This window comes from Prionailurus bengalensis, chromosome E4 (assembly GCF_016509475.1).
Source record: "Prionailurus bengalensis isolate Pbe53 chromosome E4, Fcat_Pben_1.1_paternal_pri, whole genome shotgun sequence".
Classification (NCBI taxonomy): Eukaryota; Metazoa; Chordata; class Mammalia; order Carnivora; family Felidae; genus Prionailurus; species Prionailurus bengalensis.
This window is the reverse complement of record NC_057360.1, coordinates 3,299,749-3,324,864: the sequence shown is the minus strand read 5'-3', so window position 1 is coordinate 3,324,864 and position 25,116 is coordinate 3,299,749. Positions and strand designations below refer to the sequence as shown.

The 25,116-nt window shown below is 44.8% G+C and overlaps 1 protein-coding gene across 1 annotated transcript in view; it reads left to right on the top strand.

The window, feature by feature from the left end:
• Window positions 1-25,116, top strand: part of SCCPDH (saccharopine dehydrogenase (putative)) — a 39,898-nt gene that overhangs the window by 14,029 nt on the left and 753 nt on the right. Inside the window, exons 5-11 of the mRNA XM_043569088.1 lie at window positions 2,774-2,823; window positions 14,620-14,750; window positions 15,595-15,712; window positions 16,479-16,598; window positions 16,703-16,759; window positions 22,493-22,604; window positions 23,627-23,708. Of these exons, the coding sequence (XP_043425023.1) occupies window positions 2,774-2,823; window positions 14,620-14,750; window positions 15,595-15,712; window positions 16,479-16,598; window positions 16,703-16,759; window positions 22,493-22,604; window positions 23,627-23,708 (670 nt within the window). The remainder of the gene's footprint in view (window positions 1-2,773; window positions 2,824-14,619; window positions 14,751-15,594; window positions 15,713-16,478; window positions 16,599-16,702; window positions 16,760-22,492; window positions 22,605-23,626; window positions 23,709-25,116) is intronic.

The window sequence follows — 25,116 nt, the reverse complement described above, 5'->3', positions numbered from 1 at the left end:
GAGGTGGATGGGGAATGGCTTAAATAGGTGATGGGGATTCAGGGGTGCACTTGTGATGAGTGCTGGGTGATTAACATAAAAACCTGAAAAAAAAAAAAGGAAATGGATGACAGCAATAGATACACAAGTAAAAAATGCAGGTTACTGACCTTCCAAAGTCAACTAGAAATGCCAGCTCTACTTTCCACTGAGAAATGAACAAAGTTCTATGCCTTAACAGTTATGCTCTTGAAAGCTCTTTGATGTAAATAGTAGCAGCTTAGAATTAAAAACCCTTTATTTAAAAAAATGAGAAAAAATAAATATTATGGTAAACAGGAAGTTACTAATGCCACGCTTATTTTAAAAGGGTCCATTTAGAAAATGACATGAAATAGGTAACTCCAATGTCCTATAAACTGTTCTAGAGCTTAACCAGGTGGAAAGTGTTTCAGTTTATATTAAATAGTTAACGTAACTCTGGGTGCCTGGGTGGCTCAGTCAGTTAAGCATCTGACTTCAGCTCAGGTCATGGTCTCATAGCTCATGAGATCGAGCCCTGCGTCAGACTCTGTGCTGATAGCTCAGAGCCTGGAGCCTGCTTCGGATTCTGTGTCCCTCTCTCGCTCTGCCCGCCCCCCCTCCCCCCACTCATCCTCTGTCTCTCTCCCTTTCAAGAATAAATAAACATTAAAAAAAAAAAAAGTTAACGTAACTCTGAAACCAAAGTCCCAGACAGATAGCACTTAAAAAGATAGCACCAAAAAAAAAAAGGCTCCAAAGCAGTCTTGCTTAGTGAAATTAGTAGTAAAAAAATGCTAAATAAAATTTTAGTAAATATTCAATGGCATTTTAAGAGAATAATATATCAAGACCAAGGTTTGTTAGGAAGTTATGTAATCATTACATCAGAATATCGAAGATGAAAAGCTGTATGACCATCTCAATAAATCATCTGAAAATTCTTGCCATGTGCTGATTCCGATTTTTGGGAATTTAGGAATAGAATATTTTATTAACATAAAAATGTTGGAAGGCAATAGCCAGTATCATACTTGGTGATGAAACACTAGAACTGTTCCTGATAAAAAGAAGAACACGAATTGAACATCTTTAAAGCATTCAGTCTTGCAATCATGAACCTGGTCTCCATTTCTCAAAAATATTCTTTTAAATCTGTACAGTTTAGACATCTTCATGACAGTTTTGTATATTTCTTACTAAACTTGTTTTTAAATATTTAATAGTTTCTGTTATTTTGAATAGGTCTTTTTTCCTTTTAAGAGAAAACATTACACCTTGTTTAAAAACTTTGTTTTCATGATCTCAGGGTTTGTGGGTTTGAGCCCCTTGTCAGACTCTGTGCTGACAGCTCAGAGCCTGGAGTCTGCTTTGGATTCTAGGCCTCCGTCTCTCTCTCTGCTCCTCCCCCACTCCTGCTCTGTCTCTCTCTGTCTCTCAAAAATAAATGTTAAAAAAGAAAACAAAAACACTTTGTTCTCAGATACTGAAACCTGAGTCAGTGTTTTAACAAGTGTCCCAGCTGATTGTTTGATACAGCGGGCCACATTTTATTGCATATTGCCTTCGGTGGTCCATGTGGATAGGTTAGATCACAGAGCCATAAATCCCGACTGCGTTCTCTTAGCAACCCGCAGAATCCTCTCAGTGACTTGTACTGTAATGATCTGTTTTGGGCTTTGTCAGTGGTCCCCTCGCGATATTTATATGGCTGTAGTTCTCATCACTCTGGATGACGTGGTTATTCATTATCTTTCTTTGTCAGCTTTCTAGGGCCCCGTAATTTGGTCCTCTCTTGGAATTAAAACAAGGAAAACTGTCCTCTTAAGAAATTGATATATATATATTTTTTTAAGTTTACTTAGAGCACATGCATGCACATGAGTTGCAGAAAGAGGGGGGAGAGAGAGAGAGAGGGAGGGAGAGAGAGAGAATCCTAAGCAGGCTCTGCACTGCCTGTGCAGAGCCCAACGCAGGGCTCCAAGTCATGAACTGCGAGATCTTGACCTGAGCCCAAATCTTGAGTCGGACACTTAACCAACTAAGCCACGCAGGCGCCCCTTGGTATATTTCGTATGATCAGATTTTCAGAATTTGCGCATTACGTTTTTCTTTTGTCTTACTGCTCTTGAGAAATTCAACAATTATGTAACTACTATGCCTATATATTAGTCTCCATGGTTGCATGATTGATTTCTCCCTCTTTTTCTGGCTTTGGTTTTCTGTTATTATTTATGCTTATTTCTTTATTTCATTTTAATAGCCTTAAGTATTTTATAAGCCATCACACAGGCCATTTTGATAGGCTTTCTGTGCATTTATTCATGGTAAATCAGTACAAACAAGCCTTCTTGAAAGCAGTCATACTGGAAAACAGAATTAACCCATTACACAGATGTAATTTTGAGAACTGTGTCCCAATGGCTGTTCAGAGTGAGTGAACTTGTTGCCATGTTGCCTTCAGAGTGAGTGAACTTGTTGCCTTGTTGGAAGAGATTTTTAGTGTTTTCAGTCTGAATACTAGAAAAGATCTTATTAGTACTAGCACTTGGAGTTCACTCTAAACGATTCTTTCTGACAATTTCCTTGGCTTCAGTTGCTTCTTAAGTCTGTTTCCATTAACATACTAGAACTGTTACCAGTATTGATTTTCTGACTGTATCGGCTATAGGCTTAGTAAAAGTGGTCCCTAACGGAATAGGAATAGTTTATTACTACACGTCTTGGTTACATAGATCTTACTCGATTTACTTTTGCTATTCTACTCTTTTAGGTACACTGACGGCTGTGGAAAGTTTCCTGACTATACATTCTGGACCTGAGGTTAGTTTTTCTGTTTGTCAGGTGATTTTTATAGTTAACATTAAAAACATTTTGGAAATGATACATGCCTCCTAAAAAATATTTAGATTAATAAAATTTTATATCTATTTGTAATTTTTAGTATATGAAAGTTACTATGTTTAATTTTTAAAAAATATTTATTTAGTTTTGAAGAAGAGAGAGACACAGTGCAAGCTAGGGAGGGGTAGAGAGAGAGGGAGACACAGAATCCAAAGCAGGCTCCAGGCTCTGAGCCATCAGCACAGAACCCGATGCAGGGCTTGAACCCATGGCCGTGAGATCATGACCTGAGCTGAAGTCAGGTGCTTAACCGACTGAGCCACCCAGGTGCCCCTACTGTGTTTAATTTTTAAAAGTATATGGTAGATTGCTGGGAATTACTTAGACTTAAGATAGAATTTTGTTAAAAACAACTGCATAGCCCATTGTGTTAGAATGAGTTACCAGCATCCGAACACCAAATTATATATCGTTGTTGTGCAATAAATGTTGTCAGCCAAGATGATTGTCACCTTAGTGCAAGTCAGGGCACTTCTGTTATCTGCTTCACTTGGAGTTAGGTGCTGTTGTGGCCGTAAAAAAATATATGATGTAATTACTGAATTTATAATTTATTTGGGAACCTAAGACAGTTGTGTTTCTGGGAGGACCATGCTTTTTGATAGCACTTTTATTGCCGGGAGTGTCTGACCCAATTCTAGGTCTACACTTGAAGCTTCATAAATATTGTTGTCTTTAAAACACATTCGTTCAACAAACACCGAATTTTGTTAAAAACAACTGCATAGCCCATTGTGTTAGAATGAGTTACCAGCATCCGAACACCAAATTATATATCGTTGTTGTGCAATAAATGTTGTCAGCCAAGATGATTGTCACCTTAGTGCAAGTCAGGGCACTTCTGTTATCTGCTTCACTTGGAGTTAGGTGCTGTTGTGGCCGTAAAAAAATATATGATGTAATTACTGAATTTATAATTTATTTGGGAACCTAAGACAGTTGTGTTTCTGGGAGGACCATGCTTTTTGATAGCACTTTTATTGCCGGGAGTGTCTGACCCAATTCTAGGTCTACACTTGAAGCTTCATAAATATTGTTGTCTTTAAAACACATTCGTTCAACAAACACCGTGTAGTGTGACACATAAATGAATCAGATGCAAACCTGTCCTTAAAGACATAAAAATGTAGCTTGAGGGGCACCCGGGTGGCTCAGTCAGTTAAGTGTCCGACTTTCAAGTCGGGTCATGATCTCGCCGTCTGTGAGTTTGAGCCCCACGTGGGGCTCCGTGGTGACAGCTCAGAGTCTGGAGCCTGCTTCGGATTCTGTGTCTCCCTCTCTCTCTGCCCCTCCCCCACTTGCGCTCTGTCTCTCTCTCAAAATGAATAAACATTAAAAATTTAAAAAAAAATTAAAAGATGAGATGAAATACCATCGGATTCTGAGAAGGGAGAGTAAATCTAGCTGGGAGGCCAGAGATAAGAACTTTTAGTTATTTATTTTTTCTATTTGTTTTTCAATGTGTATTTATTTATTTTGCGAACTACAAAGGCAGTATGAGAAGGGGAGGGGCAGAGGGAGAGAATCCCAAGCAGGTGCCACACGGTCAGCGCAGAGCCCCACGCGGGGCTCGAGCTCGCAAACCGTGAGATCATGAGCCGAGCCGAAACCAAGAGTCAGATGCTTAACTGACTGAGCCAACCAGGCGCCCCCGGAGATAAGAGCTTTTAGAGGCCGTGACATGGACTGAATTTCTAGAGGTCGATGGTGTGGAGACTGGATGAGGGAGAGGGAGCAGTAGAGTCAGGACGTGGCCGTGGGACGGTACAGGGGATGTCAGGTGGGATAATGGCTGCAGTCATCTGGATCTTGGGTTCAGATTAATACATGCAAAGAATTACATAACATGCTAAAATTCGTGGGTAAAGAGGATGTCCACAGGGTATCAGAATAAAGGGAAGGGGTAGTGGGCCTGGGGAACCGGGAAGGCCTCCTAGAGCCCTCACCGAGTTCAGCCTTGAAGAGTCAGTGGCCTTTGGAAGGTCAGGAACAAGCATGAAGGACGTGCCTGGATCTGTGGGGAGCGGGTGTGGAAACCCAACTCAACCGGCCGAAAGCGGCAGAACGAAACATGAATTTACGGGTTCATGTAACCAAATGACTGCAAGTAAGTAGTGTGGCTGGATCTGGATGTTCGGATGGTTATTCTCCGCCTCCCCCCCCCCCCCCCCATATCCTCTGTTTCTGTCTCTTCCATCGCTTCTGGACTCGTCTGCGTAGGCTCTCAGCGTGCCCGAGAAGGTGCTGGCAGTCCTAGGTGCGCGTTGTCTTAATGTTCCTGACTTCCGGGGAACAGCTAGCAGAGCTGATGTATCACATGACCGGGAAGTAGTGGGCCATCTGGCTGTTCTTGAGCCAGTCAGCGCGACCGGTGTCATGAATAGTCAGATTGCCCAGGGGGTCACGGGCCCCTGGAGGGAGACCCTTGGAGTCAGTCTCATCTGCACCACATGGAACGACTTCCAGATGGGAAGGAGGCTTTCCGAAGCCGAGGATTGCAGGGAGCTGCTGACTGGGAGAGTCGGACAAGAGGCTTCTTTTGACAGAGCAGCGGGAGATGGGACGGGAAGGGCGAGGTGGATGTGAAGAAGGCGTCTTCCCTTCCCATGAGGAATACAGGAGCCCCTGAGTGGATGGTTCTTACGGAGTCCGAGTCAGGAATCCCTCCTAGAACGTACAGATTTCGAAACTGGGTTGCCTGGGCTTGAATTCTGGCTCTGCCACTTACCAGTGACGTGCCCGTGGCCAAGCAGGCCGTACTTCCCCTCATCTCTAAAGGAGGCGATCATCGTATCTGCTCCATATGGTCGCTGCGCGGGTTAACGTACTCAGCGAATGCACATCAGAGCCGTGGTTGGCAGCCGGCAAATCCCTCAACTAGTGTCAGTGAGTATTATTTTTATTAGTATTGTTAGAACTTGAAGTTGGGGCTTCACTCAGGACAGCAGAGTTGAAGCATCCGTATCAGTGCAGCCCCCTCTCGCTCCCCCGAGGCAGAGTCCACAGCCTGACTTTTACAGGGACGGGGAGATTCCGTGCACCCCGAGTCACTAAGCTGTTCTCATGCCCCTCCTTATCTTATGTTTCCCCTTGATAGAGGGCAGTGAAGAGGTAACGTGGAAAGCCCTGTGCATTTGGGTATTATGAAATGTATTTTAAATTTACGTCATCAACCCAGAGCTTTCTTCTGAACTCAGACTTAAAACGTCCCATCACTAATTGACATCTACACTTGAACGTTTGATAGATACCGCAAACTGTACTTTTTTGTGCATAGCTGACCTCCTGCTTTTCCTTTCCAAGTGGGCGCCAAGCTCAGCTTATTTGTATCAATTTCAGCTGGTCGCGATGCGTCCATCCACGTATTCAGCTCAGGTGGTAGGATCGTTGCTATCTCTGTCTCCTGAAACCCAAGTCCAGTCTGTCAGGAAACCCTGCTGATTCTGCCTTTGAGATCTGTCAGAATCCGATCACTTTTCACCATGTCTCTTCCTACGACCCTGTTCTGGCTACCACCTGTTCCTGTACAGTCCTTCCTCGACACAACATCCTGGCCGGTCCTTTCCAGACATAACCCGATCACGTACCCCTCAGCTCACAATTCTTTAGTGGCTCCTTACCGCATCCGGAGTGCAAGCCAAACGTCCTTCCGGTTAGTGATAACTGATCTGGCCCCAGTTAGTCTCCAACCTCCTCTCTTACAGAACGCCCCTCATTCATTCTTCTTCATTTATTTGTTTTTTTAAGTTTATTTATTTATTTTGAGAGAGACAGAGACAGCATGAGTGGGCGAGGGGCAGAGAGAGAGAGACAGAGAATCCCAAGCAGAGCCCCATGCCGAGCTTGAACTCACTAAACCGTGAGATCATGACCTGAGCTGAAACCAGGAATCTGACGTTCAACGGACTGAGCCACCCAGGCGCCCCCATATGTCGTATTTTTTATTGAGTTTATCACTCTCCCTGGAATGTGAGCACCACAAAAAAGGATCCTTGTCTGTTAATTCACCAAGCACCTAGAACAGCGCTGGTCATGTAGTAGGAGCTCAGTAAGTGTCGTTTGGCTGACTTGAGTGGACGAGGCTAACTTAACCTTAATTCCACAACTCTGTGGGAGTGATTCCAGAATGTAAAAGTGCAGTCCGGTTTCAAAGGAAGGTAGAGGGAAAAATCCTAAATAAAATACTAGAAGATTAAAAGCAGGAATACGTAAGACAAAGAGCACATTTTGACCAAGTTAATTTTAGATACGAAATGTGAGGTTTAACGTTATATAGTCACTTTGATTCACTCCACCAACAGGTTAAAGGAGGACAGTCATAGGATCATCTCAATAAATAGAGAGACAGCATTTGATAAAATGTGTCTATTCATGATTAAAGCTTGCAGCAAGCTAGGAGTGGAAGGGAAGATGATCTTTTTTTAAAAAGCTATACCAAATATGATACCCAGTGTTTAACACTGAAAACTTTTGCTCTGAGTTCAGGAATGACTCGGGAGCCCTCTGTCCTTACTCCAGCCAGATTCTAGCCAGAGCAGTAACACACGAAAAAAGAAAGAAACTGTATAGAGGTTAGAAAGGAAGAAACAAAACTATTTTCCGCAGATGATGTAATTGTGAATGTAGGAAATTCAAAGGAAATCTGCAGGTAGTATTACTAGAATTAGTAAATGAGTTTCATCACCTACTGGAAAAATTCTTTTTCTCACCTGATTGCCTTGGCTAGACTCTCCAGGCCAGGACACTGGGGAGCAGAAGTGGCGAGAACAGACATCTTGTTCCTGATCTTAGAAATCTTTCAGACTCTTGCCACTAAGTATGATATTAGCTGTGCGTTTTTATAGATGCCCTCTGTCAGGTTGAGGAAATTTCCTTCTTTTCCTGGTGTGTTGAGTGTTTTTAACGTGAAGAGTTATATTTTATCAAATGCTTTTTCTGCATTTATGGAGACGATCATGTGGTTTTGTTTTCTATTACCTTCTTACACTGTATCACTTAAGATTGATTTTCCTATGTGGAACCAACCTTACGTTGCCGGGGTAAATCCCACTTGATCATAGTATATAATCCTTTTTTTATATTGCTGGATTTAGTTTGCTAATATTTTGTTGATGGGTTTGCATCTATACTCATAAGGAATATGGGTCTATAGTTTTCTCATGATGTCTTTGTCTGGTTTTAGTATCAGGGTAATCAATACTGGTCTTTGGGGAAGAGATTTTTGCAAAGGATCAGTATCAATTCTTTTTTTTTTTAATTTTTTAATGTTTATTTTTGAAAGGGAGAGAGAGAGAATGAGCAGGGGAGGGGCAGAGAGAGAGGGAGAGAGAGAATCTCAAGCAGGCTCCACACTGTCAGCACAGAGCCCAGAGCTCAATGTGGGGCTTGAACCCATGAACCATGAGATCATGACCTGAGGCAAAGTCAGATGCTTAACTGACTGAGCCACCCAGGCACCCTGGGCATCTCTTTCCTTTTTTTTTTTTTTCCTTTTGTTTAAAAAAATGTTTATTTTTGAGAGACAGAAAGAAACAGAGCACAAGAGGGGGAGGGTCAGGGAGAGAGGGAGACACGGAATACGAAGCAGGCTCCAGGCTCCAAGCTGTCAGCACAGAGCCTGACACGGGGCTCGAACCCAGGAACTGTGAGATCATGACCTGAGCCAAAGTTGGACACTTAACCCACTGAGCCACCCAGGCGCCCCAGGCATTTCTTTTTTTTAAACCCAGTTTGATAATCTCTACTTTTTGAGTATAGCGTTCAGTTCATTGACATTTAAAATAATGAAAATAGGACGAGACTTGAGTCTGACATCTTGCTCTTTATTTCCTGTTTATCCCATGTATTATCTTTCCCTGTCCTTTCTTTCCCGTCATCTTTTCATGTAATTATTTGTTACAATTTCAAAATTAACTCCTTTATTGGCTTTTTCGGCATGCCTCTTAGCATTTAAAAAAAAATTTTTTTTTTAAGTTTATTTATTTTGAGAGAAAGGGAGAGAGAATGAGAGTGCACAGGGGAGGGGCAAATAGAGAGACAGAATGCTTGTGCGTGCACGCGGGAGAGGGGCAGAGAGAGAGAGAGCCCCAAGCAGGCTCCGCACTGTCTGTCCAGAGCTCAATGCGAGGCTCGAACTGTGAGATCATGACCTGTGCCAAAATCAAGAGTTAGCCACCCACGCTGCCCCACTGCTAGCATATTTTTTGACGTGAAATCTACTGACATTCATATCCGTGTTCTCCTTATGTAATATGTTGTTTTTCTATGATGGGTTTCTTTTTTTTTTTTTTGAAAAAAATTCTTTTAATGTTTATTTTTGAGAGACAGAGTATGAGGGTGGGAGGGTCAGAGAGAGGGAGACACAGAATCCCAAGTAGGCTCCAGGCTCCAAGCTGTCAGCACACGGCGTGACGCGGGGCTCGAACTCACGAACTGTGAGATCATGACTTGAGCCAACGTCGGACGTTTAACTGACCGAGCAACGCAGGTAGCCCCTGTTATTCTTTAAATGTTTGGTAGAATTTCTTAATGAGATCATCCGGGCCTGGGCTTTTCTTTGTGGCAAGTTTTTGGTTACTAATTCAATCTCTCTACTTTTTTTTTTTTGTTAAATTTTTTTTTTTCTTCAACGTTTTTTTTTTTAATTTATTTTTGGGACAGAGAGAGACAGAGCATGAACGGGGGAGGGGCAGAGAGAGAGGGAGACACAGAATCGGAAGCAGGCTCCAGGCTCTGAGCCATCAGCCCAGAGCCCGACGCGGGGCTCGAACTCACGGACCACGAGATCGTGACCTGGCTGAAGTCGGACGCTTAACCGACTGCGCCACCCAGGCGCCCCTCTCTCTACTTTTTATAGGTTTACCAGGATTTTCTATTTCCTCTTAAGTCAGTTTTGGTAGTTGTGTCTCCATTAGTTTCCTAGGCCAGCCTTAACGAACTACCACACATCAAGTGGCCTAAACAACAGAAATTTATTGTTCTCACAGCTCTGGAGGTTAGAAGTTCGAGATCAAGGGGAAAGGGGCTTTTCAGGAGATGATGCTGGGACAACCGGGTGTCCAGAGGGAGAGACATGAAGCTGGACTCATACTTTGCACAATGTACAGAAATTAAGTTTAGGTGGATTGCAGACCTCAATGTTGGAGGCAACAACAGTAAAGCTTTGAGAAGATGATGTGTATTTCACGGCCTCGGGGTTGGGAATGGCTTCTTTTTCCCCCACACATTTATTTTACTATTCTTTTATTGCATAATTGACATGTAACATTAGTTTCAGCTGTATGACACAACGATTTGATATTTGTATGTACTGGATTATATTGCACAATGATCACTGTGATAAGTCTAACACCCGTCCCCATACACGCTTGCAAATTTGTTTTTCTTGTGACGAAAACTTTTAAGATCTTCTCTTTTAGCAACTTTCAAATATGCAATACCATATTCACTGTATAGTCACCGTGATGGATAAGGAATGGCTTCTTAAAAGAGACACAAGGCATTAAATAAAAAAAGAAAGTGATAATTTGTATACATTTAAAATGGAGAGTATCCGTTTATCAGAAGATACCATTTACAAAATGGAAAGGCTGGCTACAGAGTAAGCGTTCTTTCTTTCTTTCTTTCTTTCTTTCTTTCTTTCTTTCTTTCTTTTTTTAAGTTTTTAATTTTTAAAAATGTTTATTTTGAGAGACAGAGCAGGGGAGGGCAGAGAGAGAGAGGGAGAGAGAAAGAATCCCAAGCAGGCTCCGTACTGTCAGCACAGAGCCGGACACGGGGTTCAAACTTACGAGCCATGAGATCATGACCTGAGCTGAAATCGAGAATTGGACACTTGACTGACTGAACCACCCAGGCAGCCCTTAAAATTTTTTATTTTAATTCAGCACAGTTAACATACAGTGTTCTGTTAGTTTCGGGTGTACAGTATCGTGATTCATCACTTCCCTACATCACCCAGTGCTCATCACAACAAGCGCCCTCCTTAGTCTCTCATCACCTGTTGGCCCCATCCCCCCGTCAGCCTCCCCTCTGGTGACCGTCAGTTTGTTCTCTATAGTTAAGAGTCTGTTTCTTAGCTTGTCTCTCTCTCTCTCTCTCCTTCCCTTTGCTTGCTTGTTTTCTTCTACGTGAGTGAAATCATATAGTATTTGTCTTTCTCTGACTTATTTTGCTTAGCATTATACTCTCCAGCTCCATCCGTGTCCTTGCAGATGGCAAGATTTCGTTTCCTTTTTATGGCAGAATAATATTCCATTGTGTGTGTGTGTGTGTGTGTGTGTGTGTGTGTGTGTGTGTACACACACACACACACACACACATCTCACATCTTCTTTATCCATTCATCTATCAGTGGACACTTTGGCTGCTTCCATAATTTGGTAAATAATGGTACAATAAACATGGGGTACATGTATCCCTTTGAATTCATGTTTTTGTATTTTGGGGGTAAATACCCAGTATAGTGCAGTTATTGGATCATATGGTTCTATCTTCAACTTTTTGAGTAACCCCCATACTGTCTTCCACAGTGGCTGCACCAGTTTGCATTCCCACCAGCAGTGCACGAGGGTTCCTTTTTCTCCACATCCTCGCCAACACTTGTTTCTTTGGTTTTTGATTTTAGCCATTCCCACAGGTGTGAGGTGATATCTCACTGTGTTTTCGATTTGCATTTTCCTGATGATGAGTGATGTTGAGCACCTTTTCATGTGTCTGTTGGCCATATGGATGTCTTCTTTGGAGAAATGTCTGTTCATGTCTTCTGCCCATTTTTTAACTGCATTTTTTTTTTATGTTTTGGGTGTTATGGGTCTTTTTTTTTTTTTTTGTATGTTTTGGATACTGACCCTTTATTGGATATATCATTTGCAAATATCTTCTCCCATTTAGTAGGTTGCCTTTTAGTTTTGTTGATGGTTTCCTTTGCCGTGCATAAACTTTTTATTTTGATGCAGTCCCAATAGTTTATTTTTGCTTTTGTTTCCCTTGTCTCGGGAGATTTATCTAGAAAAAAGTTTCTATGGCTGATGCCAGAGACATCGCTGCCTGTGCTCTCTTCTAAGACTTTTATGGTTTCAGGTCTCACATTTAAATCTTTAATCCATTTTGAGTTTATTTTTGTGTATGGCGTAAGAAAGTGGTCCAGACTCATTCTTTTGCATGTCGCTGTCCAGTTTTCCCAGCACCATTTGTTGAAGAAACTGTCTTTTTCCTCCTGGATATTCTTTCCTCCTTTGCCAAAGATTAATTAACCATATAATTGTGGGTTTATTTCTGGGTTTTCTATTCTCTTCGGATCTGTGTGTCTATTTTTTTGTGTCAGTACCATACAGCTCTTGTAACACTGCTTGAAGTTTGCTTTGCTTTTCTTTTTCAGGATTGTTTTGGCTATTCGGGGTCTTTTGCTCTTCCATACAAATTTTAGGATTGATTGTTCTAGCTCTGCGAAAAATGCTGGTGGTGTTTGATAGGGATTGTATTAAATGTGTAGATTGCTTTGGGGAGTATAGACATGTTAACAATATTTGTTCTTCTGATTCAGGAGCATGGAAAGCCTTTGTTTCTTTGTGTCTTCTTTAATTTCTTTCATCCGTGTTTTATAGTTTTCAGGGTACAGGTCTTTCCCCTCTTTGGTTAAGTTTATTCATAGGTGTTTTATTATTATTTTTTTCGTACAGATGGAAATGGGATTGTTTTCTTCATTTCTCTTTCTGCTGCTTCGTTATTGGTGTGTAGAAATGCAACAGATTTCTGTACGTTAATTTCTGTCATGTGACTTTACTGAATTCATTTATCAGTACTGATGTGGATGCCTTTCATTTCTTTTTGTTGTCTGATTGCTGTGACCAGCACTTCCAGTACTGCGTTGAGTAAAAGTGGTGAGCGTGGACAGCCCTGTCTCGTCCCTCTCCGCTTTTCCCCGTGAAGGATGATGTTAAATGTGGGTTTTTTCTCATATGGCCCTTACTATGTTGAGGTATGTTCTCTCTAAACCTACTTCGTGAGGGTTTTTTATCATGAATGGAGGTTGTACCTTATCAACCTGTTTTCTGCACCTGTTGAAATGATCATACAGTTTTTATCCGTTCTCTTATTGATGTAATGTATCGTGTTGATTGATTTGTGAATATTGAACCGCCCTTGATCCTGGGAATAAATCCCACCTGATCCTGGCAAATGACATTTTGAATGTGTTTTTGGATTCAGTTTGCTGGCATTTTGTTGATGATTTTTGCATCCATATTCATCAGAGCTATTGGCCTATGGTTCTTTTTGGGGGGAGGGTAGTGTCTTTATCTGGCTTTGCTATCATGGTAATACAGGCCTCAGAATGAGCTTGGAAGTTCCCCTTCTCTTTTTTGGAATGATTTGAGAAGAGTAGGTATTTGGTAGGATTCACCCTGGGAAGCTATCTGGTCCTGGGCTTTTGTCTGGTGGGAGGGTTTTTTTTTTTGTTGTTTGTTTGTTTTGTTTTGTTTTTTATCACCAATTCAGTCTCCTTGCTGGTAATTAGTCTGTTCAAATTTTCTGTTTCTTCCAGCTTCAGTTTTGGTAGGTTATATGTTGCTAGGAATTTATCCTTTTCTTCTAGGTTGTCCAATTTGTTGGCATGTGGTTTTTCATAATATTCTCCTACAACGATATGTCTGTGGCATTGGCTATTTCCCCTTGTTCTTTGGTGATTTTGCTTGAGTCCTTTTTTATCCCTTGATGATTCTGGCTAAAGGTTTATCAAATTTGTTGATCTTTTCAAAGAAAGAGTTCCTGGTTTCATTACTCTGTTCTGTTTTTAGTTTCTATATAATTTATTTCTGTTCTAAATTTTTTTTAAGTTTATTTATTTTGAGAGAGAGAGGGAGAGAGCCGGGGAGAGGCAGAAAGAGAGGGAGAGAGAGAATCCCAGGCAGGCTCTGTGTTGCCAGTGTGTAAATGTGCTCATGAACGCATCTTGAAATTTCGAGGAATCGGCATAAGGTTAAGAATTAGGCCTAATTTTGAATTTTTTTTTAATGTTTATTTTTGAGACAGAGAGCGAGTGGGGGAGGGGCAGAGAGAGAGGCAGAATCGGAAACAGGTTCCAGGCTCTGAGCTGTCAGCACAGAGCCCGATGCGGGGCTCGAACCCACGAACCGTGAGATGATGACCCGAGCCGAAGTCGGACACTTAACCGACTAAGCCACCCAGGCGCCCCATGAATTAGGGCTAATTGTGAAAGAATATGGCCAGCTGGTTGAGTGAAAATGAAGCGAAACTCGGCGGCATATTAAAAAGAGCGTAAGTGATGGTCGGAAGGCAAAAAGAACACGTGTTGGTGTAAATATCCAATACGATCAAGCTAATGAGTGTTCATGCTGCCTGAAAACTCATCTCAAGATTGTTAAATAAGGGATTATGGCTTGCTCAAATAGAGGTGAAATGTTCTCTGTAAATACTTACACGTTCCTTGGTTTTACATATTAGTAATTGTCCCTTAAGATGTGTTTCTTTCTTTCTTTTTTTAGAGAACAGATTTTTTTTTTTTTTAATGTTCATCTGTTCTGAGAGAGAGAGGGAGAGAGCGAGCATAGGGGAGGGGCAGAGAGGGAAAGAATCCCAAGCAGGCTCTGCACTGACATGTGGGGCTCAATCTCAAGAACCGTGAGATCGTGACCTGAGCCGAAAGGGAGTCGGGTATTAAGACGTGTTTCTTTAACTCTGGAATTATTTTTTCAGGGGATGTGTATTCACGATGGTACCTGGAAGTCAGCAGTGTACGGTTTTGGAGATCAGAGTAATTTGAAAAAACTACGAAATGAAGCAAATCTGAAACCCGTCCCAATTATTGGTCCGAAATTGAAAAGAAGGTATATTGACTCAAAATCTGTTCTTTAGTACATCTGGTCTCAGTATATTGTCATTGATCTGATTATTAATAAAGTATGCTACTAGAAAATCTGAGACTGTTCTATAGTAAGTTCAGGATTGTCTTCATAGCTACATTAAATACAATTAATGCATTATTCTAAGCTTAAGTACTTTGATATTAATATATTTGGACTCGGGGAAAAATTTTTTGAGTTTTGTGACTTTTCCATATCAAAATCAAACATCAGCTAAATTTTATGCAGTAAAACCTCCATTTTCAACATTTATTTGTTTTTGGGACAGAGAGAGACAGAGCATGAACGGGGGAGGGGCAGAGAGAGAGGGAGACACAGAATCGGAAACAGGCTCCAGGCTCCGAGCCATCAGCCCAGAGCCTGACGCGGGGCTCGAACTCACGGACCGCGAGATCGTGACCTGGCTGAAGTCGGACGCTTAACCGACTGCGCCACCCAGGCGCCCCAAAACCTCCATTTTAAAGGGTGATGATCTTGTGTAGATTATCTGTTAATAGCACTCTTCTGTGAAAACTTTGTATGTGAGAACTCTGAACTCGCCGTAGAGTTTGGCTGTTGAAATGAGTGTCGTCTAGGGAAACCGGTGGGCTAAAACGTAGCTACACTGTGTTCCGCGCCCTCGGAATGCTGTCCCACCTGTCACTTGTTTGGTGTAGTGGGGAACGCGGACATTTTAATGAAGGGCAGGTCTGCCTTTAATGAAGGGCAGGTCTGCTTCAAGAAAAGTTGAATGTTTGGTTCACAAAGTCACCGAGTTAGCCAGCCGTAAGTGGAGAAAACGCACCGCGGTCACGGGTCTGCCTTGCAGGTGGCCACTTTCCTACTGCAGAGAACTCAGCAGCTACTCGGTCCCTTTCCTGGGAGCGGATGTGTCTGTTGTGAGGCGGACCCAGCGCTACCTGCACGAGAACTTGGAGCAGTCTCCCGTAAGTGTGCCCGATTTAACTCCTAACAAAGAGCACTGTGTTCGTTCCAGCCCCCCTCGCCGTTTCATGTAGGAGCTTTGTGTGTGTAAAGCAAAACAGGAAGGCCAGCCAAGGCGCGCCTCAGTTTCTGGAAGTGCACGGAATGGGGCGCGGAGAGCACTTTGCATCGTGGGAGTGGAGGTAGCCTCCCCACAGTTCAGACCTGGCCCGCCGAGTACCTTGTCAGTGCAACAGAACAGCAGCAGATTTAGTCCAGAAGCGCTGGGGTCACGAACCCCCACCAACCCTGTCTAGAGTCTTACTTAGCTGCTGGGAGGGAGTCTCCCCTGCCTGTGGACGCGTCTGGGCTCTTCTGGCCTCGCCACCACCCCCCCCCCCGGGGTATCGTCTTACTCCTTTGGGTGAGGGCGCTGCTCCCACTTTTGAGACTTGAAGGAGACAGTGAATCTCAAGTTAAAGGATTATTTTCTCGTGGGAGGGGTTGTAAGTAGCATTCACATATCTACATCCTATAATGTGTCATCACTGAATGTAGCTACGTTCTTGTGGACTTTTGCATTCAGGCAGAGGAAGCTACAGTGTCTTTAAAAAATATGCTCCCAATGTCTGCTTTCTGAGCAAGCTTTTAGAACGTAACACGTTCATAAAGCGGAGAGTGCTTTTGCTCAGCATTTTTGAGGACAGAGTAAGTTACCAGCAGCCGACACGCTTCTGTTACTGAGTCTGCAGACGTAGGGGTGACGTTCTGACTTTGTCCCTCTCGTAGGTTCAGTACGCTGCTTATATAAACATGGGAGGCCTCACCTCTGTTATTAAGCTGATGTTTGCGGGACTTTTCTTTTTATTCTTTGTGAGGTTTGGCATCGGAAGGCAACTTCTCATAAAGGTAAGTGATATTTTAACGAAATTAGGTCTTTACTAGTATTTTCCATGAGTTTTAAAAAAATGTCACTGAGCGTTTTTTGTTTTTTGTTTTTTTTTTCCCCTTAGTTCCCATGGCTCTTCTCCTTTGGTTATTTTTCAAAACAAGGCCCGACACAAAAACAGGTAACCCTTTCTTTTGTATACAGGTGTTTAAAATAATAATTTTCCTTAATTTGTTTTTACTTTTCCTCAGTGCATTTACAATAACAGATAAGACTTGATGGGGCACTTACCATGTTGACAAGTGCCTTTATGTTCTTTTCGTAAGTTGGGTCACTTAGTCTTTTCAGACACCCCTTAAGGTAGGTATTATCTCCACTTTACAAATGAGGAAACTGAGGCACAGAGGCCAAGAACCTTGCCCGAGCTCCTACAGTGAGTACATAGCCAAACTGGGGTGAGGCCTCATAGTGATCTCAAAAATGTTTAGTCGTCCATGTTTCTCCTCCCCCCAGGCTGGACTTCCCCTCTTCCACACACTACTCTCCCCCTTCCCCCTCCTCCCCCTTCGCCCTCCTCCCCTCCTCCCCCTCCTGCCCCTTCCCCCTCCTCCCCCACACCGCCCTCCCCGTTCCCCCCAACACCACCCTCCCCCTTCCTTCTCCCCTTCCTCCCCCTCCCCCTCCTCCCCCATGCCGCTCTCCCCTTCCCCCTCCTCCCCGACACCACACTCCCCCTTCCTTGTCCCCTTCCTCCCCTTCCCCCTCCTCCCCCATGCCGCTCTCCCCTTCCCCCTCCTCCCCGACACCACCCTCCCCCTTCCTTCTCCCCTTCCTCCCCTTCCCCCTCCTCCCCCATGCCGCTCTCCCCTTCCCCCTCCTCCCCGACACCACACTCCCCCTTCCTTGTCCCCTTCCTCCCCCTTCCCCCTCCTCCCCCACACCATCCTCCCCATTTCCCCTCCTCCCTCTTCCCCCTCCTCCCCCTTCCCCCTCTTCCCCCTTCCCCCTCCTCCCCCATGCCGCTCTCCCCTTCCCCCTCCTCCCCCACACCACCCTCCCCTTCCCCCTCCTCCCCTTTCCCCCTCCTCCCCTTTCCCCCCCCTTCCCCATGCCTTCCTGCATCTGCACACCCCTGGTATCCTCAGCACACGAGCGCTTCATTTCCCTCACATGGTTTACAGACCCTGGGTCCAGTGGGGTCATTATTTCGCCCGCTCACACCAGGCACCGCTGGACGGTCCTCCCCCCAAGAGGATGGTAGCGCCACGAATGCATGCCCTCCCCCCCTTGAATGCGTGCCCCCCATGCATGCCTCCCCACTTGAATGTGTGCCCCCACGTGCGCCTCCCTCCTCGAATGGGAGCCCCCCTCGAATGCATGCCCCCCCATGCATGCCTCCCCCCTCGAATGTGTGCCCCCACGTGCGCCTCCCTCCTCGAATGGGAGCCCCCCTCGAATGCATGCCCCTCCATGCATGCCTCCCCCCCTCGAATGTGTGCCCCCACGTGCACGCCTCCCTCCTCGAATGGGAGCCCGCCTCGAATGCATGCCCCTCCATGCATGTCTCCCCCCCTCGAATGTGTGCCCCCACGTGCACGCCTCCCTCCTCGAATGGGAGCCCCCCTCGAATGCATGCCCCTCCATGCATGCCTCCCCCCCTCGAATGTGTGCCCCCACGTGCACGCCTCCCTCCTCGAATGGGAGCCCCCCTCGAATGCATGCCCCTCCATGCATGCCTCCCCCCCTCGAATGTGTGCCCCCACGTGCACGCCTCCCTCCGTCGCTAGAAAGCGCCGTCTAAGGCTCCGGTTACGTGTAGTTAGTCATCTAGATGTCCGTCTCCTCCCAGGGGCTTTTTCGCACGGTACCGGCCCCAGCCCTCCTCTCCGTCTGCAGGTGCCACACCTCCTGCCTCGCGGTGGACTTGAGAACGTGTGCTGTGCGCCCCCCATTCCTGTTCTCCGACCCACGGCCCCCGCCCTCCCCTTCTTTCCTCCCCTCGGAGAAGAATCGCGCCCAGGACTAGTCCCGCCACCCGTGCTCCTCAAATCTAGCATTTCTTGTGTGCAGTGGGCACAGAGCCGAGTGCTTGACATCGCATTCAGTCTTCCCGCTAACGGTGGAGGAAGTCATCAGAGCGGGTCTGTGCGCCCAAGGTCACGCGGCCAGGGTGTGGCGGGCGCTAGAGTCAGTCCTGCCTGCGTCTTCACCTTTACTGTGACCTCAGTCGTCCTGTGATTCTCCACCTGCCCCACTACGGGTTCCTTCTCCGCATCCTAGACACACGCGGACCTAAGAAGGAGTCCTGGGCGCGCCCCTCACCCCGTGTGGTCCCCTCTCCAGAGTCCACGCTGCTCTTACAACTGCTAAGTGGGTTCAATGCGCTGAGCCCTTCTTCGCTGTTTTCTTTGACATTATTGTCCTCCTTGAAATACTGCTTCCCTTGGCCTCTGAGTCCAGGTGACCGCTCTGTGCCTGTCCTCCTTCCCGGCACCCTTGGGTGTGGACCACCCCCAGGGCTCCAGCCTCCCCCACCCCTCTCCCCCTGCGCCTGGTCAGCAGACCCCCTGAGGTCTCCAGCTTACACGCCCAGCTGCTGAAAACCGAAGGTGGCGGAATCTGAGCTTCTTTCCTCCAAACTCCCGTCTTCCTTTACTTCCCAGCTTAGTTGGTGGCACCGTCATCTGTCCAGTCACAGACACAGGCATCATTCTAGATTTTGCTCCCAAACCCATCATCCCCGCCTTACGAGGCTCTGACTCCTCTCCCTTCCTTTTTCCCTCTTCCCCCAACGGCACATAAAATTTACCATCTTAACCATTTTTAAGTGTTCAGTGGTATCAAATCCATATTGTTATTCAAAACATCCATATTATGCAAATTCGTGTGGTCACGCAGCACATTTGTGCTGTTGTGCAGCCATCACCACCCGTCTCCAAGCCTTTTCCTCGTGCAGAACTAGAACTGTCCCTGTTCAACGACAGCTCGCCTTTCCTCCTTCCCCCAGCCCCTGGCAACCACCGGTCTCCTCTCTGCCTCTCTGAATTGGACCATTCTCGGTGCCTCGTACGGGTGGACTCACACAGTCCTTGTGCTTCTGTGACTGGCTTATTGCACTCAGCGTGACCTCCTCCAGGTTCATCCAGGTTGTAGCAGGTGTCAGATTTCATTCCTTTTTGAGGGCGAATAGTAGTTCATTTTCACTCTCACACACCACACACACACACACACACACACACACTCACACACTCTCAAGAGACACACATGCACACCCCCTACACACACACACACACAATATCACATACACAACCCCCCCCCCCACACCCCTTACCCGCATGCACACAGTCACACATACCATACACACACAGACCCCCCTGCCACATGCCCTCCACACACACACACACACACACACACACACACACGCACACATTGTGTGCATACGTACCACATTTCCATTCATCCATCCACAGACACTGGGGTTACTTCCCCCTTTGGCTACCGTGAATAATTCTGCTAGGAACATGGGCGTATAAATATATCCTCAGGATCCTCCTTTCGGTTCTTGGGGTCAATATCCCTAAGTGCAATTGCTGGATCCTATGGTAATTCTATTTTTAATTTTTTGAGGAGCCATCAGACCCTTCGAGCGCACCGACCCATGTTATGTTCCCTTCAATGGTGCACGGACGTGCTGGTTGCTCCATAGCCTTTGCCAACACTTGTTTCCCCGTTGTTTTTTAAGTTCATTTATTTTATTTTATTTTATTTTATTTTACTTTATTTTATTTTATTTTATTTTATTTTAGTAATCTCTATACCCATTATGGGGCTTAAACCACGACCCTGACATCAAGAGTCACACACTTCACTGACTGAGCCAGCCAGGTGCCCCCTGTGTTTTTATTAATAGTAGTTCTAATGGGTGTGAAATGTCATTGTGGCTTTGATTTGTGTTTCCCTGATGAGTGATGTTGAGCATCTTTTCATGTGCCTATTGGCCATTTGTAGGTCGCCTTCAGAGAATGCCTATTCAAGTCCTTTGCCCATTTTTGAATTAGTTGTTTGCGTTTTTGTTGTTGAGTTTTTGGTGGTCCGTATGTATGGATATTAATCCCTTATCAGATGGGTGATTTGTAAGTATTTGTCCCCACTACTGTGCACAGTCTAAGACGGATCTGACCTCGTCACCGCCTTCTTCAACCTGGTTCCCTGACTTGCGGCACATGCAGTGATTCTTACCTAGGACTTGATCAGGACCCCCCACCCCCACCCCCACCCCCAGGGAGCTTTTCCAAAGACTTGTCCCGAACCTGTGTCAGGACATGCTGAGGCAGTAGATGGGAGCAGGGCCTGGAAATATGAGCAGTGGTTCTCACCTTGGAGAAAGAGCCCCAGACTGATGATGGAGATTCAAGTTTGTTTGGTCTGGAATGTGGCCTGAACAGTGGGCTTTTTAAAAGGCCAGTTATGCTAATGTGCTGCCAAGGTTTTGATCCCTGGGGTGGAGGTAGGTGGGATCCAGGTCAGATTTGCATGGTTTTGGTTCACACCCCTGGAGTGCCAATGAATGGAAGTCGTCTCTGCAGGAGTGAGGTCCTTCATCATCTGGTGCTGGACGGCAGATGGGTTTCATTTTCATGCCAACCCTGCTGAGTCGATAGTAGCAGCCTGGAGACCATATTGAAAATTGTTGTAACAGTGAATACGCGCCCAGCCTGAGAGGCTGTGATCAGGCAGGGGAGGGGACACGTGCTAGCACGTGTGTCTGTCCATGTCTGCACCTCTGATAACACGAGTGCCACCCCTCTCCTCTTGGACTGTGGGTTCTAGCCATGTTAGATTGCGGTCCACTGTGATACCACATACCTTCTTGCCTTTGACTGATGGTTTCTCCTTCCTGGTAACCACCCTACCTTTCTGTGTGATAAACTTCCATGAGAGAGAGAGAGAGAGAGAGGACACATTTCAAAACCCTGCCCCATTTTCCCCAGTAGATCTAATAATGCCCTCCTTTGAACTCATCCTGCATCTTTTAATTCATGTCTCATATTTTTATTAGATCTGAGTGTGTGTGTGTGTGTGTGTGTGTGTGTGTGTTCTCACTAAACTATCAGCTCCAGAAAAGACAGGGATCATATTTTAATTATGTCTCATTAATAAAAATTGGTTGACCACAACTGAATTCTGTTACCTTATTTCTAAATTTAGTGATTGTGAAAGATGCTTGGATAAGTCTTACAGAATTTAATTTTTTGAATCAGGTTTTTATATCTCCAAGGGGGGCAATTCTGTCTGGCCTGTATTTCCATTACTTGTTGGCTAGTTGTTCTTTTTTGAGAAAGAGAGAGAGAGAGAGAGAGAGAGAGAGAGAGAGAGAGAGAGAGAGAGAGAATCTTAAGCAGGCTTCATGCCCAGCGTGGAGCCAAACGTGGGGCTTAATCTCACAACCATGAGATCGTGACTTGAGCCAAGGTCAAGAGTCAGATGCTCAACCTACTGAGCCACCCAGGTGCCCCTACTTGTTGGCTGTTTTTGTCTTGTCTCCTCAAACAGCTCTGTGAAACCAGATTATCACGTTCTGCCCTTACCCCCGTCCGAAAATAAAAACTGCCTCCAGCTTGTCCTCTGAAACGACTATTTCAGTGGTGCCGTCCTTGTGTAGGCCACAGCCTAGGAACCGAACTTGTACCGCATCCAAGTTCCTCACCACCTCCCTCCCCTGGCAACACACCCGTCATCAAAACTTGTGTCTTCAAAGAACTGATTTTTGCCCCATGCTGAAAGGATGGTAGGGTCTTCCGGCAGAATACTGATGTTTTCACCTGCTGAAAATGTCTCATACGAAATAGAATATTTACTGTGTTTAGGAAGGAGATGACATCTTTAATAAATAAGGCCTTTGCTTTTTCCTCAGATGGATGGCTCATCGTTTACATTGAGGTTCTTTGGTCAAGGATACAGCCAAGGCTTTGGTCCCGAGAAGGGCAAACCAAATACGAGAATTTGTACTCAGGTGAAAGGACCAGGTATTTCACATATGACATAAGAGTGCTGGGGCGTTTTACGTTGTCCTAAGGTATAAAGCAGTATTATGATGTTTTTTTCTTAGAGCTTAATTATTTTAGAAATAAATTGCACAAGTTATTTAAGTAACAATATAAATTATTCTGTTAAAGGAAGGATTGACATTGTTATAATCTGATTGTGTTAGTGTATCCCTCCCCCTGGTTTTCTTTTTTAGTATTACTTAATAATTCTGAACAGCATATTTTAATATTGATAAGAAAAGGGGCTAGTGGATATATATTCTCCTACTCAAGGGTCATTTTAAAGCAGTATAATTGTAACATAAAGCTGTGGGCCAAGGTTTCTTTGCAGTCTTTGAACAGCCCTACATTGTTTGCAAAATGTGTGCGCTATGTGCGTTTTCCTGGGGAGGATGCAGGCTTTTGATGGGCGGCTAAAAGGGTCTGTCACCCAAAAAAGCTCAAGAACTTTCGCTGTCAATTTTACAGAGCGGTGCGGAGACACTTCTGCTTGTGAATTACAGCCTAATTATAAGTGTAATTACCACCACCTCTGGTAGATCAAAGGGGGTCTGCTTTGCAGTTTCAGTCAAGCCAGATGGCAAAGATATCGTTGTGTCTTGCCTTCTTTTCAAATTCCCACCAGGCTTCTTAAGATAAATCGACTGTATTTTTATTATTTGACCGAACTGTAAACACTGAGGTTCCCCTTGCTTAGAAACTTTTTTTAAAGTTACTCAGTTGTTTTTCTTTAAGAAACTGAATCTTTTTTTTTTTAATTTAATTTAATTTTAATTTATTGATTTTGAGAGACACAGCGTGAGCTTTAGTGGGGGAGGGGGAGAAAAAGAATCCTAAGCCGGTGCCGCGTTGTCATCGCGGGCCCCGATGTGGGGCTTGAACCCATAAACTGTGCGATCCTGACCTGAGCCAAAATCAAGTGTCAGAATAAAACCTCCCATTTGATTTTTGAGTATGGCCGAATGCATTAACATCTTTCTTCGATCATCTGTCTTCCGCAGAGCCTGGCTATGTGGCTACCCCCATAGCCATGGTCCAGGCAGCTATGACTCTTCTAAATGACGCCTCTGATCTTCCTAGCATGTAAGTCTGGTTTTCTTCTACTTCGAAGAGGCCTTTTTCATCCGCGTTATATTTTCGCTTCTTTTGATGCTGTTTTCAGGCAGTGGGTCTGCACATAAGCATGCACGTTCCCTTTGAACCAAAGATAGAGGTAAATTAAATTTGTAAGAAGGACCGTGTCTTAGTGGCCTCTGAGAACAGTGCAGAGATAGATAAATGAGAGGAGACAGGAAGTGTGGGAGTCACGTAAGTTGACTTTAGTTCCTTGTAAAAACAGCTCAGGTCTGGAGTCAGCTACGCTATAAAGGCCCTCGTTGTTAAATAGTATTAGCAGGAGCCTCTAGTCAGTGCTGATGATACCCAGCTGGCCATGGGCGGCCCTGATACCATGCGTGGATTCATTCATGGCAGCTTGGCTAGATGATTATCGATTGGGCTCTGTCACTGGAGCCTTTAACTGTTCCTATAGAAGTAGGCCAGCGTTACAAATGAGCCATAGGCCCGCCAACTCGGAAACAAATAAATGTAGATATGACCCGAAACGGTATTAAGTGACGGACATAAACAGCGTATAAAGCAAAGTCTCATTAGATTTTTTCAAATAATTCTACAGTTGACCCCCCCCCCCCCCGTGCAGTCAAAAATCCATGTATAACTTTTAAAAATTTTTTCTAATGTTTGTTTATTTTTGAGAGAGAGAGAGACAGAGTGTGAGTGGGGGAGGGACGGAGAGAGAGAGGGGGACACAGATTCCGAAGCAGGCTCCAGGCGCCGAGCTGTCGGCACAGAGCCCGACGTGGGGCTCGAACTCACAAACCGTGAGATCGTGACCTGAGGCGAAGTCGGACGCTCAACCAGCTGAGCCACCCAGGCACCCCATTCATGTGTAACTTTTAACTACCCATCCCAAACTTAACTAATAGCTTACTGTTGACATATATTATACTACATTCTTACAACCAAGCAAGCTAGAGAAAAGAAAATGTTAAGAAAATCATAAGACAAAGAACATTTATAGTACTACACTGTAAAAAAAATCACGTGTAAGTGGACCCACGCAGTTCAAACCCATGTTATTCAAGCGTCAACTCTATACCCTTTGAAAATATTTAACATATTTTTTAAAATGTTAGTCATTATAGTTAAAGAAACTTCTTCCATCCAGTTTAAGCCTTATTTATGCTTTCATAACAATTTATTGCCTAAGTTTATTTCACTCAGGTCCTTTTTCTATCCTCCTGACTCCGAGGACTGGCTTTATGAGCAGCAGGAGTCCCTTGGGTCGATGGCCCTCACTGCCCCTCGAGCACACAGCCGTGTCCTGGGGGCTGGGCCAGTCTGGACGGGTTTGCTGGGGCTGCTAGCTTCGTCCCGATTTTGTAGCTCCTTTGTTCGTTGGCTCATTTTCAGAATGGAACCCAAATGTGTC